At 40.6% G+C, this 13,688-nt stretch overlaps 1 protein-coding gene across 1 annotated transcript; it reads right to left on the bottom strand.

The window, feature by feature from the left end:
• Positions 1-4,572: 4,572 nt before the first annotated feature.
• Positions 4,573-13,400, bottom strand: LOC104393511 (sulfotransferase 6B1-like). The gene is made up of 6 exons (XM_010003013.1): positions 13,256-13,400; positions 12,252-12,436; positions 11,294-11,420; positions 9,025-9,119; positions 6,390-6,576; positions 4,573-4,691 (listed from the first exon to the last, which is right to left on the bottom strand). Exons 1-6 carry the CDS (start codon positions 13,398-13,400, stop codon positions 4,573-4,575), a joined length of 858 nt encoding a protein of 285 aa, XP_010001315.1.
• Between the last annotated feature and the right edge of the window lie 288 nt (positions 13,401-13,688).

Genomic DNA, 13,688 nt, shown 5'->3' with positions numbered 1-13,688 from the left:
AGGGAAAGGGAGGAGTGTCTCCTGTCAGAGTTAACAGAAGTTGCTGTGAAATTGTCTGTCATGGTTGCTTGTCCCTTGAAAAGAGGTGGACTGTGGTCACCTGTGAGGCTGGTCTGGTGACAGAGTGACCTTTCTGAACATGGTCTTTCAGTAAACACCTCCACCCCCACACTCAGCCCTTTCTGTTAGGCTGGATTCCTCCTGTCCCATCCCCACTGGGTTTTTGAAGCAGGAGTGCCCTTTGCCCTTCATCTGTGATATGTGACTGACTTTCCTTTCTCAGCAGCGTCAGCAAGTCCCATGAAAATTTCTTCTGGTACTTCACATTTACTTTTCCAGCTGACAGATGGTTAAGTAAGCCCTTGCTTGATCCCCTGAGCATCTCTGCTCTACTTAGACCCACTGCAGAAGCCCATCAGATGATGTTCTGATATCTTCTTTATTTTTCTAATGATTTCTGGCTTAGAATCATAGAATGTTAGGGATTGGAAGGGACCTCTGGAGATCATCTAGTCCAACCCCCCTGCCAAAGCAGGGTCACCAAGGCTAGGCCACACAGAAATGCATCCATGTGGAAAGTCTCCAGCAAAAGAGACTCCACAACCTCTCTGGGCAGCCTGTTCCACTGTTTTCTCACCCTCACAGTAAAGAAGTTTCTCCTCATGTTGAGGTGGAACTTCCTATGTTCTAGCTTATACCCATTGTTCCTTGTCTCATTACTGGGCACCACTGAAAAGAGACTGGCCCCTTCCTCTTGTCACCTACCCCTCAGATATTTATAGACATTAATAACATCCCCTCTCAGCCTTCTCCTCAAGACTTAGCAGCCCCAGTTCTCTCAGCCTTTCTTCATAGAAGACATGTTTAAGTCCCTTAATCATCCTTGGAGCTCTCCATTGGACTGTCTCCAGTAGATCCCTGTCTCTCTCTTGAGCTGGGAGCCCAGAACTGGACACAGTACTCCAGGTGTGGTCTTACCAGGGCAGAGTAGAGGGGCAGGAGAACCTCCCTCAACTTGCTGGACACACCTTTCCTAATGCACCCCAGCCAAGACTGCCCCCAACCTTAACATCCATGGCTAGACCTTCTCTGTTAATACAAGGTCCAGCATTGCACCTCTCCTTGTTGGCTCTTCAACCACCTGCAGCAGAAAGTTATCAATGCACTGCAGGAAGCTTTTGGACTGGATATGCCTGGCTGTGTGATCTTTCCAACTAATATCAAGGTGATTGAAGTCACTCATGAGCACCAGGGCACGTCATCTTGAGGCTACTTCCAGCTGCTTCTAGAAGGCCTTGTCAACAACTTCTTGGTTTGGTGGTCTGTAGTAGATGCCCACAACTGTATCACCCATGTTTGCATGTCCCTTAACTCTTGCCCATAAGCTTCATAATCTCCCCCTGGGTTAAGCTCAATATGTTCTAAAAGTACACAGTTCTCCATTACCACATTCCAGTCATGAAATGACTTCAAAGTCCTGCCTCAAAGATTACCAGAACTGACTCAAGTTTCTTTTGCTGCCTCACTTCTCCAAACTCATTTGCATGTTCTACAAGGCACTCCTGAAGCTATTCAGAGAGATTTTTTCGCCACACATTGTTTTCCTCCAAGGAACTGCTTTATGCATCAAACTCTTTGAATCAGAACTAATGTGACTTAAGGTCAGGTTGCTAGGATGTTTATCTGTGCACCTTTTCCTCTCTGAGGGCTACTTTAGAAGATAGTTATATTATGTTTTCAGGGAAAAGGTCCTTGAAGGAATTCACACTTTACTCTCTCAAGAGTTCCAGCCCTGCTTCTGGCCCTTCTGCCCTCCCCCCACCTCTTGCTCTCTGTTTCATTTGACCCAATGGCCAGCAAGCAAAGCAGACTAACAAGAGCAGTTAGAAGCCTCGTGACTCAGCTCTGGTGGCATAAATGTTTCATGCTGTCCTCTCTGAATCAATCTTGAGAAAAACCCTTACTCAAGAATGTAGAATACATAAACCAAATAAGAAATCAGTATTGTAGCCATTTATGTGTAATAGAGATTGGACAGAGCATCGTTTCTTCCAAGCCGGGTATTGCTGTGGTCTAGGTACATTTTGGACCTGTATTTTTTTACTTTGTAAGGCTGAAATTTCTCTCCAAAAGTTTTAACTGCCATAGAAAAAAAGAAAGAAAAATGGAGAGGGGAAGAGACTTTTTAACAACATCTTACAAGTTGTGAAAATTTTTTAACATCTCCATGACCTTCTAAAATGACTTGTGAAACCAGATTGACAATTCCATGAAAAATTCAGTTTGAATCCTTCTGCTACAGTCACAGGAAGGGGAGGGAGAGTAGCAGCACAGTGGGGAGAGCAAGATGAAAGAAATGGGTAGGTGTAGCAACGTCTGGGAGACCCTGGTTGCCAGTAGCTATCATCTCATGCCTCCATCCTTTAGTAAGAGTGCCCAGCTTAGCTTTCTGGACCTCTGACATAGGCAAGTTGTGCTATGCTGTCTGCAACTGTACTGGGCAATGCTGGTGCCTATGATAGCTCTGCTGCCCTGCAGTTTTACTGGCAGAAGCTCATTGCTTTCTCAGGCTATTACTGCCACACAGTTGCTGCACTGTATCTGAGTTGTAGCTGCGTTGTGTAAAGCTTGAGTAAATCTGTATTTAAACCACTTGGAAATTAAAAATGCTGTACAAAACATTACTGAGAGGTACTTCACACTCAAGACTTCATATTCTAATCCCTTTGGCCAGTTCAGGACTATATGCTTTAACCCCATCATTGATCCACATGGCATGTCCTCACCCTGTCCCTTCTCACACAGTTTTATATTGTGAATATACATATAGATGCTGCTTAAATCAGTCTTCTCAGCTCAGTTAATGACTTACTTGCAACCCTTTTTTTCCCAAAGACCCTTTGGCTTTTTTCTATACTCAAAGGGCTATAAAAAATGTTTTTAAAATAAAATGTTCAAACATCTTCAGTAGCTTATCTCTTGCCACTTATTAATAGTGGAAGAGCGACAGCTAAATAAAATGAGGGAGATGGTGGTCTGTGGTATTTTAGAATGAGGGAAAGATACTTTAGTGTCAGAAGAGCAAAGCATCATAAACAAAATTCTGATTTCCAAATGGATTATTTGCATACAACAGTGCTTATGCCAGCATCTCCCTTAAAGTGTGTTGAGTTGGTAAATGAGTTGAGTTGGCAAGGGACTGCAGATGAAGAGGCTTTTCTCTCACTGATCCTTTCAACACAAAACTTATGAATCTTTTGTGCAGATGCAAAATCGGTAGGTACTGATGTCAGCTGGCACAAGCAGGGTATGAAATGTAAGGGCTCTGTGGCTACTGTGAGGTGTGTGGCTAAAGAGAGCATTAATGTTCACTGGAAATAAGGCCATACCTCAGCTTTTCAGAAGCAACACACCCAGAGGGTGAGCTTGTCTTACAGATGTGTACCTTCAGGGCCCTCAGGGAGTCAAAGCAGAGTAGCCATGCTTGTCTACATGACTTCCTTTCCAATCAACTTTTGCTGTGATTTTTCTGCCTGCTGTGCCTTGGAATTGTATGACTGGGGAGAACTAGTTTGGGGAGTAGAATCCTTAAAGGCAGCCTGCAGAGCCAACTTAAGGTGAGGACAGAAAACACACCACAGAATAAAATCAGAAGTCTTCACTGGGTTCCTAGAACAGTTCCTCAGATGTGAACACAGACAGATGATTCTTGGAAAATCTGTCTTATCGGGGCAGAGTAAATAAATAAGTTGTGTTCAGGTTAAAATGTGTCTGAGCAGCAGTTTATTTGCTGCAGTTGAGTTCCATTGCACAAGGATTGTGAAGTAAAATGTTTCTCATCAAAACACTGGAAACAAGCATTTTGCAGGACAAAAGTCAAACAGAAAAAACCCACATTAGTAGTTCCCCAACATGTGGTGCAGGAGTTCACATGGATTTGTATCAGTTGCATTTAAAACACAAGCACTATACAGTGCTTAACCCAGAAATAAGTTATATCAAAGACCTACATAGTGTAAAAACAAAATAAAGGCATTTTACAAACACACTTCAATTCAGATCTTCAAATGTACTGCTGCAGCTTTCAACTTCAGTATCAATAACAAAATCAAATAAGATAAGCACTTTTCAAATCCTTTTCCAAGGAGAGAGTGAGTATGGGGTCAAATCTTTGGTCATTTTCTTATGATGTGTTTTTAGACTTTTTATATATTCAAGTTCTTACAGGTTTGGGTTTTAGGGTTTTTTTTAACATCTTGGGTAAAATTTCTAAATCAGATCTAAGAAGTCCATTTGTATCCCCACAGAGCAAAAAATAAATAAATGATAAAGTAGATTTGGTTGTAGAAAAAATGGATCTGTCACCTGACTCTGTAAAACCATCTGCATTTGCCCACTGAAAACTGAGTTCAGCTCTGCCATAGTGTCAGAATTTTCTTGTCCTCAAAATCTCATGTTTACAATTCTTTCAGTTGGGAGGACAGTAAACTGAATGGGAGCCTCCATTCAGAATTTCCCACCAATTACTCTATCTGTGTTTGTTGATTACTGGGTACTGTTCTTCACATGGAGTCAGAACTCATAGGTAAGACTTTTTGCCATCTTGCTGAGTTTCATTTTTTCATTAAATATCTCTTCAAACCTTCGGTTCTGTTTTGGAGTGAAATGGTTCTTCCAATCACCAACAGCACCTAGGAGAACAGAGACAGAATAAAAACAGTGAGGTTAGCAATACATAGTGCAGAAAACTATTTAAAAGCAGCCCAGTTTTGTTAATGTTGCAGTTGGCACAGTTTATTAATAGATAAATAACCATATCTCTTTGGTATGTCATGATAATGAGTAATTGTTTTATTGGTCTGGTGAAACTTGGATGGAAACAGCTGGATCATCATCCTGAAAGAGTGTTAAGCCCTCAGACTCATTTAATACCAACAAAACTAAGTGGTACATGAAAACCAGCAAATTTGCTATATGGAGTTGGAGCTCTTCATCATCTCAGCAGAGAGGTATCTTGCTGCACCTTAAATGTATGCAGTTAAAGGTCTCTACCTGGACTCTTTCACAGTAGAGTGAAAAGTTTACATCCTAGCTGAAATTAATTTCATCTGAGTCAAGATCTAACACTCATCAAATGAGAGGTGCCCCAAATGTAGCTGTATCTCTTCATTGACTAAAGAAGACTCCTAAAAACTTAGGACTGAGTAACCTGATCAATGAACTGCTATCCAGTTTGAGTAATCAGGGAATCGTTTTTTAAACCAATGTGTTTTTGTGAGACAATGTTTACAGTTTCCCCTCATGCATTCTCCAAAGACCCTGCATCCCAAAACTCCTAACTGAAAACAGTATTCTGAACAAGGAGGACAAGAAAAGAGAGCCCAAAGAATTATATACATACATGTTCTCTAAACTGGCTAAAAACCTGGGATTCACACAGGAACTATATGGCAGGGAAAGTGCTGGGATTTTTCAAATTTTTCAACATAGCTTTGTCAAAGTTCACTGACTTAGAAAAGTGTATCTGAGTTTTTTGTTTATTTGTTTGCTTCTTGCCGACAGATTGGATTTCAGCATTTGGTTCAGCTCACTGGTAAACACATTCTGAATTAGTGCAATGTACCATTTCTCTACTTATAAATGAAAACAACTTTTTCTTAATTGAAACATTTAGTTTTAAAATGTCAATTATTGTTCAAAAACTGAGTAAAAATAAATATGATGGTTTTGGTTGACGTACTATCCAAATTTGAGGAAGATTCTGAAATGTCAGCAAGAAAACAGCTCCTGCAAGTATTTCTAAGTCACATCTGAGCTAAGCACTGTTGAAGATGTTACTATGGATTCCAGGTTGGCCAAGGTCCGAAGGCCATGAGGTGATCGAGTCATTAATTCTTTCCCTGTTGTCATTGTCAGCATATTCTTTTTTCAGGAATGTTTCAGGAAGTAAGACGTGGTAGGAGAGGATAAAGGCTACTAGCAAGTCTCTTTTGTACACAATGTGTCTGTCTCTTTCTCATTCTAGCAAACTGAGTGACCTTCGCAGGTGATATCACAGGGAACATGTTGTAAAAGACTGAGGTGGCCAGCTTTTAGATAAAAAAAGACAGATAAAGCGTAATGCTTCATGACCCTTTCCTTTTAGCTCATAAGCACCCACAGAGCATTATTAGCCAGACTGCTGTTCATGCTCCTCTATGTTTCTCTAGCGTTTGCAAACCAAGAACTTAAAAACAAAGTGGTTTTTAAGATGGCTTCAAACTGAAGGCTCCTGTTCCTGCTTCCTGGGGTTGACCCAAAGTGTCACTACAGCCCAGAAAATATCTGGACTGCAGCCTTCTGGCTGGGTTCCCACTCCTGCCGCTTTAAGCCCCACCCAGGCACCTTACCTTTTCTGAAAATCAGCTTCCTGTTGGATGTCAGTGAACAAACAGTATGACTGGGATCACTGTTCTCCTTTTCCGTGTCACTCTTCATCTCTGAGAAAGAGGACTTCTTGCAGATGTCTTGGACATCATTGTCACTGACATATAAATCCAGGAACAGACTAATTTCCTTTACAATCTTAGGCAGATCCTGAGGTACAAGAAAAATAAAGCTTTTATATTTCCAAGCCAATTATCAGCCTTTTAGTTGATATGAAATGATCCTTTTTATTATTTATCAAGTTTATCACACATATTTTCTTTCAAGCAAAGCTAAACACGTCATTAGGCTGTGTAGATGGCAGGTACAGTACAATACACACAGAAATTAATACATGCTGAGTAGGTGATACTGGATATAGTTGCATTGCCAATTTTACTCCTAGTTCAGGAAAAGTGTTCTCCTGTCACTCGGAATTATTTCACTGGGGATAGAGAAATACTAAAAGCTTGGTCTGTAGAAGTAGCTTATTTCATTGAATGTGATATATCTAGAAATCCAACAAGGAAATCAGGATACAAAATGACTTGTTTATTTTCCTTGTAATAGTTTGGTCTCTGGTTTTTTGGTTGTGGGTTGGGTTTTTTTGTTTGTTTTTGTGGGGTTCTTTTTATGTTTGCTGTTTTGTGGGTTTCGGGGGTTTGTTTTGTTTTGTTTGTTGTTGTTTGCTTGGGTTTTTGTGAGGGTTTTGTTGTTACTGTTTTCAGAAAAAAACCTCTTTTAATGGTAACACTAGAAAGTGTTTTCTATGCACCAAAAAATTCACTCTCTGAAAGGTATGTTGATATTTGAGTTTTCAATAATTTCCTGTAATAAAAACTTTTTCCTACCCCAGCCTCTAATTTTCTTCTTGATTGGGAACACAAGTCACGGAATCACGGAATCACAGAATTGTTAGAGTTGGAAGGGACCTGTAGAGATCATCCAGTCCAACTCCCCTGCTAAAGCAGAATCCCCTAGAGCACATTACTCAGGGCTGCATCCAGGTGGGTCTTCAATATCTCCAGAGAAGGGGACTCCACAACCTCCCTGGGCAGCCTGTCCCAGCACTCTGTCACCCTAACTGTAAAAAAGTTTTGCCTCATATTTAAATGGAACTTCTTCTGTTCCAGCTTGTGCCTGTTGCCCCTTGTCCTGTCACTGCAAACTATTGAAAAGAGTCTGGCCCCACTCTCCTTGCACCCAGCCTTTAGATACTTGTAGGCATTAATAAGGTCTCACCTCAGCTTTCTTTCCTTCAGGCTGAAGAATCCCAGGTCTCTCAGCCTTTCCTCGTAAGGGAGATGCTCCAATCCCCCAGGCATCTTTTTTGCCCTCCGCTGGACTCTCTCCCAAAGCTCCCTGTGTCTCTTGAACTGGGGAGCCCAGAACTGGACCCAGTTCTCCAGATGTGGCCTCACCAGGGCAGAGTAGAGGGGGAGAATGACCTCTCTTGACCTACTGGCCACACTTGTCCTTATGCACCTCAGGATTCCATTGGCCTTCTTGGCACCAAGGGCACTTTGCTGGCTCATGGATAATTTTCTGTCTCCCAGGTCTCCAGGTCTCCCAGATCCTTTTCCTCAGAACTACTTTCCAGCAGGTCCATCCCTATCCTGTATTGGTGCATGGGGTTCTTCCTGCCCAGTTGCAGGACCCTACACTTGCCCTTGCTGAACCTCATTAGATTCTTCTCTGCCCAGCTCTCCAACCTGTCCAGGTCACACTGGATGGCAGCACAGCCCTCTGGAGTGTCATCACCCCTCCCAGTTCGGTATCATCAGCGAACTTGCTGAGGATACACTCTGTGCCCTCGCCCAGGTCATTGATGATTATGTTGAGTAAGACTGGACCAAGTATTGATCCCTGGAGGACACCACTGGTTACAGGCCTCCTGCTCGACCCTGCTCTGTTAATCACAACCCCCTGGGATCTGTCACACAGCCAGCTCTCAATCCACCTCATTGTCCACTTGTCTAGCCCACACTCCCTCAGTTTCCTGATGAGAATGTTATGGGAGACAGTGTCAAAAGCCTTGCTGAAGTCAAGGTAGATGACATTTGCTGCTCTCCCCTCATCCAGTCAACCACTTATGATATCATAGAAGGCTATCAGATTGGTCAAGCATGATTTACCCTTGGTAAATCCATGTTGATCACTCCCAATAACCTCCTGTTCTTCAATGTGCTTAGAAATTACATCCAGAATGAGTCCCACTGACCATAAGTAGTTCTGTTGTTGTATGTCACTTTTTGAAAATGTCACCAGAAACGTCAGGCATAACAGGTTCATCTGTGGTCTTCAACAGATGTCCTTGGTTGGTCTTTCCAGAGGACCAAGAGCAAAGAGCTTAAAATTCTTCCTGTAGCCTGGGGGAAATCATGTAATATGTGTCCCATCTCCTGCATCTATTAAGTGCAATTCTCACAGGATTTGGTAAACTTGTGTAGTCAGAGTTAGCTCATTGATATCAAGATCTACACAAATATGAAATGCACCCAAAGAAATACATTAACATTTTCCTTCTTTCTACTTTTTCATTATAATTTGCTCTTTGACATTTTTATGATGTTAACTTACAGGTAATGTTTCTGAAAAAAGATCAGAGAGCATGTTTACCTTCTTCATGTCTTCATAGAACAAAAACAGGATGTTTTTGTCATTTTCATGTTCTTCCCAACTTAGGAAATGATCAAACCAAGATCCACAGACAACTGAAAAGAAAACCCATTAAAAGAGATTCATATAAACTTTATTCCTAAAGAACTCTGCCTGTACCTCACACATTTAGAGGAATGAACCCTTCCTAGGATGTACCACTAGCTAGAAATATGCTTCACTAGGAAGTTAAATAAGGAGCCTGTTAAATGGAGCACACTGTTGTTAGCTCTATTTTGTCCCAGCAGAGAACAATCTATGTTACTTTTAAATGTTAAAGACGAACGATGTTAGTAACTTATAATGCAAATACATCACACAACCAACAATGTAGAGAACTTATTATTCTGTATTTGACTCCTGTTCATTATTTTGTCTGAATGCTACTTTTGCTGAGCCATGGGAGGAGAACTGATTTTTGCCTTTCTTTTAAAAACCAAAATTCTGAGCCTTCTGGTGGAAGGGCAAGATGGACTGCATTGAAAGATGAGTTGGAAACCTCCTGTAGGGTGAGGAGAAGAGGCTTAGACAGAGCAGTCACAGCCAATGTTCTCCATAACTGTGGCTTTGCTTTATAACTGCTCCCAGAAAAGTACAATATTGTAATGGGCATAATTTTGGTTGCAAACTTTGAGTTGAAATTAAGTATTTTGTTGAATGCTTGAATCTGTAGCTATCTCCTGGACATAAAGCACCATCTAACTGCAAGGCATGTATGCTCCAGGGTGTACAATTAAACCCTGTTGCCCTGCTCCAACACACTGGAGTTGTGGCCAACAGTAGCATAGAATAGCCCTGTTGGCTTCAGGGGTACAGCATACAGCCTTGGAGACTCCAGGGTCAGTATCACAGTTGTGTCTGTGTGTCCTCATCCTTGTTCTAAGGGAGATTAATGCTGCAAGAGTACTACAGGATCTGAATCAAGCAGCAGAAACTTCCTGTGTTTCTATTAGGAAAATGATGACTTCTCTACACACAAACTCTTAAGTAAATTTATGCTGTAACCAACTGTTATCTTTTTATGCCATATATAAGCACACAGAAAATAAAAGGTGGCTACTAAATTACAGACAAACGGGAAATGCTTTTAAAATTTAATATAATCCTCTTTTCTTCCTTTCACTAATGTATGTTCAGAGTTGATATTAAACAAGTCTAGATCCTGCAAATCACTGAAGAATGTCCCTCAGGCCTGCTCTGAACTAAGAACACAAGATATGAGCCAAGAGCAGCACAAGCCAGTAAACAAATTGACTGCTGGAGCTCTGATGTAAGCCCATGATGACCTCAATGGGACTTCTCTTTCAAAGTTTTCAAGCTGATCTACCATTGTTGCTGTTATCGTCACTATGTTTGTACAGCAGGAACACATGTCCTCACAGAAGTAATAAAGCACTAAAACGGGAGTGGATAACTGCAACATGGTCCTGTTGTGAGCTTCCAGGCCACCATGGCCACTCATTTTTGTCCTTGGTCTTTGGACCCTGCTACTAAGACAACACATAAGCAAAAAGGCTTTATGAAAGCATCTGGACTCCCCTTGAAAGGCCACCAAAGGCTTTCTTCAAGACTGGACAAGGCACTACCCCTGCAAGCATAGCTCTCAGTGCAGCCTGGGAACAGTCTTTCTGTGTGCCAAATTGCCTGCACTTTGGGACAGTAGTGAGGCATGTAGAGCTGGCTGAGCACCTTCAAATGGAGCAGCTGCCCTTCGAGGACAGGAAGTGGCTGCAGTGAGCCCAGCTGCCCTTACCTCTGCTTGGGAGGAGCTGTATACACATACCTCCCCTATCACAGATTAAACATGGAGAACTGTCTGTTTTTCCAGTTCACAAGACAAGGTTGGAAATGTTTTAACACAGGCAAATCCACATCAGAATCGACAAATTGTTAGGGGTTTCAGAGCCTTTGTGGGAAGAAATAAAGTAAGTGACTTATCTGTGGAAATGTTTTTTAAGAGATATGTCAAAGAGCAGCAACCTGCAAAGAGCAGTTGTGCTTAAGTAATGCAGCTACTTATCCAAATGCCTCCTTGCAGGGCTGAAGATAGCATCCTGTTATTGGTCTTGTTTAGTTTGGCATTGGAATTTATCCTGGAAAAAAACCCCTAACTAAAGCCACATTAATAAGGAGTTCTGTGGAAGTTTTCAAACAGTTCACATTTCTTAACTCTTTCTGTGCATAATAAGCTTATGTAAACTGCAAGAAGAAAACATAACATTATCCTTACCATCTCCTTTTACAAACAAGTCAAAGAAAGCAGTCCAAGTGTCTACAGTGGGAAGATTTGGGTTATCTCTGTAGTAATGATACATGGAAACTGCAGTGTCTTTTGGATTTCTGCTTATGTATATCATCTGTAAGTGAAGATGATATGGTTATTAATTTTATTATCTTAGAGGTGCTCTATGTGCAAATGTAGCATTTTCACAGGCAGTTTGCAGCATCAAAACCCTTTCCTTTACAACTCCTCCTTTGGTGACCACACCATTGAAATAGAAATGTATTTACATTTTGAAGGTAGAAGGCAGGAGTTGTTAGTAAATAATTCCATGTGAAGATGTTTTGTTTGCTACACCTAGTTAATGTTTGTGTTTTATTAGATGCCATGTTCATTTTAACTCATGAGTCAGTATACTATCTCATATATCTACAAAATTAAACCATTTACTAATAAACATTCATGGGACAGCTGCCAAACATAAATTTTGGCCTTCCATTCAAACTAGCTTTGTCTCAGAAGTCTGCATCTGAGTAATCCTGAAATGCTGACTTTATAGAGTCTGCACGAAGCTTCAGCAGGGAGGAGCAGAATATATTCCCCCCCCAGAACAGCCTATAAAAACTCAAGGTAACTATTTTCTAAGCTAGTGCTCCAGTCACTATAAAATGGGGCCATGAGAACACACCCCATCCCTAAGGATATATTTTTGATTTAAAGATGTTGAAGTTCTATTTAATGTGGTGCCTGCCTAGTATAGGAATCAGAAGCAGGATGCAGAACCCAGTTCCTTGCTCAAGTCTCTGCTCACACTGCCTTCAACTGCTGATCAGCTGTGTCTCCAAAATTTAGAGAAAACACTTCTGGAAACTATAAATAATTTTAAAATTATTAACACTCAACAAGGCAAATAGATTCTCATTAGACACTTAACATATCTTACTGCTTTTGTATCTCTTTTCCTTACCTTGCATTTTTTATTCTTAAAATTTGGAGGTAACATGTGGTAGTCTAGGTGCGTTGGGATGATTCTTTTTGATGAGAGTTTATTCAGCTCCTCCAGTTTGGAAATGTCACCAAATTCAATGGGAGATGTTAGTGTAACTTGAGTGTTGTAAAGCTTTGTGATAACTCCTGCAAGCCAGTGAGTGCCTGCAGAAGGGAGGAAAAAAAAAAAAAAAAAAAAAAAAAAAAAAAAAAAGTAAGATTTGTTACTGAGAAAATATGTGGAACATGCAGTTTGCATATAGAAACTGCTTATTAGTGCCCAAGTGATGCTTCTAATCCCCTAGATTCAAGAAACTTCTCATAACTGAACAATCCCACTGCCTCCAAATGTATAAATACTGGAAAAATTAGAGCCATAACTGAAGTACAAAGCAACTACGTAAAAAGTGTTATTATTGGTACCAAAACAGTATAATTAGAAAAACTGCTTGTCAGCTGAAAGGTGGTTATATTATTTTTACAATTTATTTTAGAATAACCTGTGGCTTTTTTTTTTTCCTCATAATATCTTGACTCTGTATACTTGGAAACTACTGACTGAGCTTCTTCTTTGGTGTGTGCTTCTGTGTGCAACTGAGTCAGAGGGAGAGGGAATAAGAAATTAATAAATCTACAGCCAAGAGTCATACATATAACTTCATACAGATCTGTACTTGTTCATAATTGAATGTAGAAAGGCCTCAGGTAAATCCTTCAAGTACAGATTTTGCTTGCAAGCAAGAAATATTTATTTTCTTTCCAGTATGAAAACACCTGAGATTATTTTCAATTAAAGAATCAAAACTTAGATAAATGACACCTATTTTTTCCTAATTTGAACCCTTACTGACAGAATAATACAGTCACATCCTCAAACATTCTTCCAAGTTTCTTGTACACAGCAATTTCCCAACTAGTTTAAGCAGAGAACGTGAAACAAGCAATTGAGACTTTTTGCAACTAACATCTAAAAGTAGAACTTACCAGATTTGGGGTAGGAAACCAAAAGGACGTCATCTTCTCTAGCATCAAAAGTATCCAAGGAATTTAAAAGTTCTGGAGACGACCTAGTGGTAAAGGGAATCCCCTTAAACCTGTGAATGAGTTCTGCCTCACTGGGGCTGGACATGGTTACTTAAGTCTTGGATTCCTGCAAATCAGATAATGCTGAAATGGTGAGGATTTGAGAGTCACTTCTTAGTCAGATGGTTTGAAGTGACAAATCGAGACTGAGCAATGCTAACCTCATCCTTATATACTGTGCTACACACCATGGAGTCCTATCAGATATTGATTTTTCCAGGTAGTTGAATGAGGCAACTGAAATATTAGCAGTAACTTGATAATAAACTCGAAATGCAGAGTCATGAAAAATACTCATCATTTGTAATTTATTAGCTTTCCAGATAAGGTAATG

This window comes from Chaetura pelagica, unplaced genomic scaffold (genome assembly GCF_000747805.2).
Source record: "Chaetura pelagica isolate M959 unplaced genomic scaffold, ChaPel_1.0 scaffold117, whole genome shotgun sequence".
NCBI classification, from domain to species: domain Eukaryota; kingdom Metazoa; phylum Chordata; class Aves; order Apodiformes; family Apodidae; genus Chaetura; species Chaetura pelagica.
The sequence above is the reverse complement of the archived record's forward strand: the minus strand, read 5'-3'. Positions and strand labels throughout refer to the sequence as shown.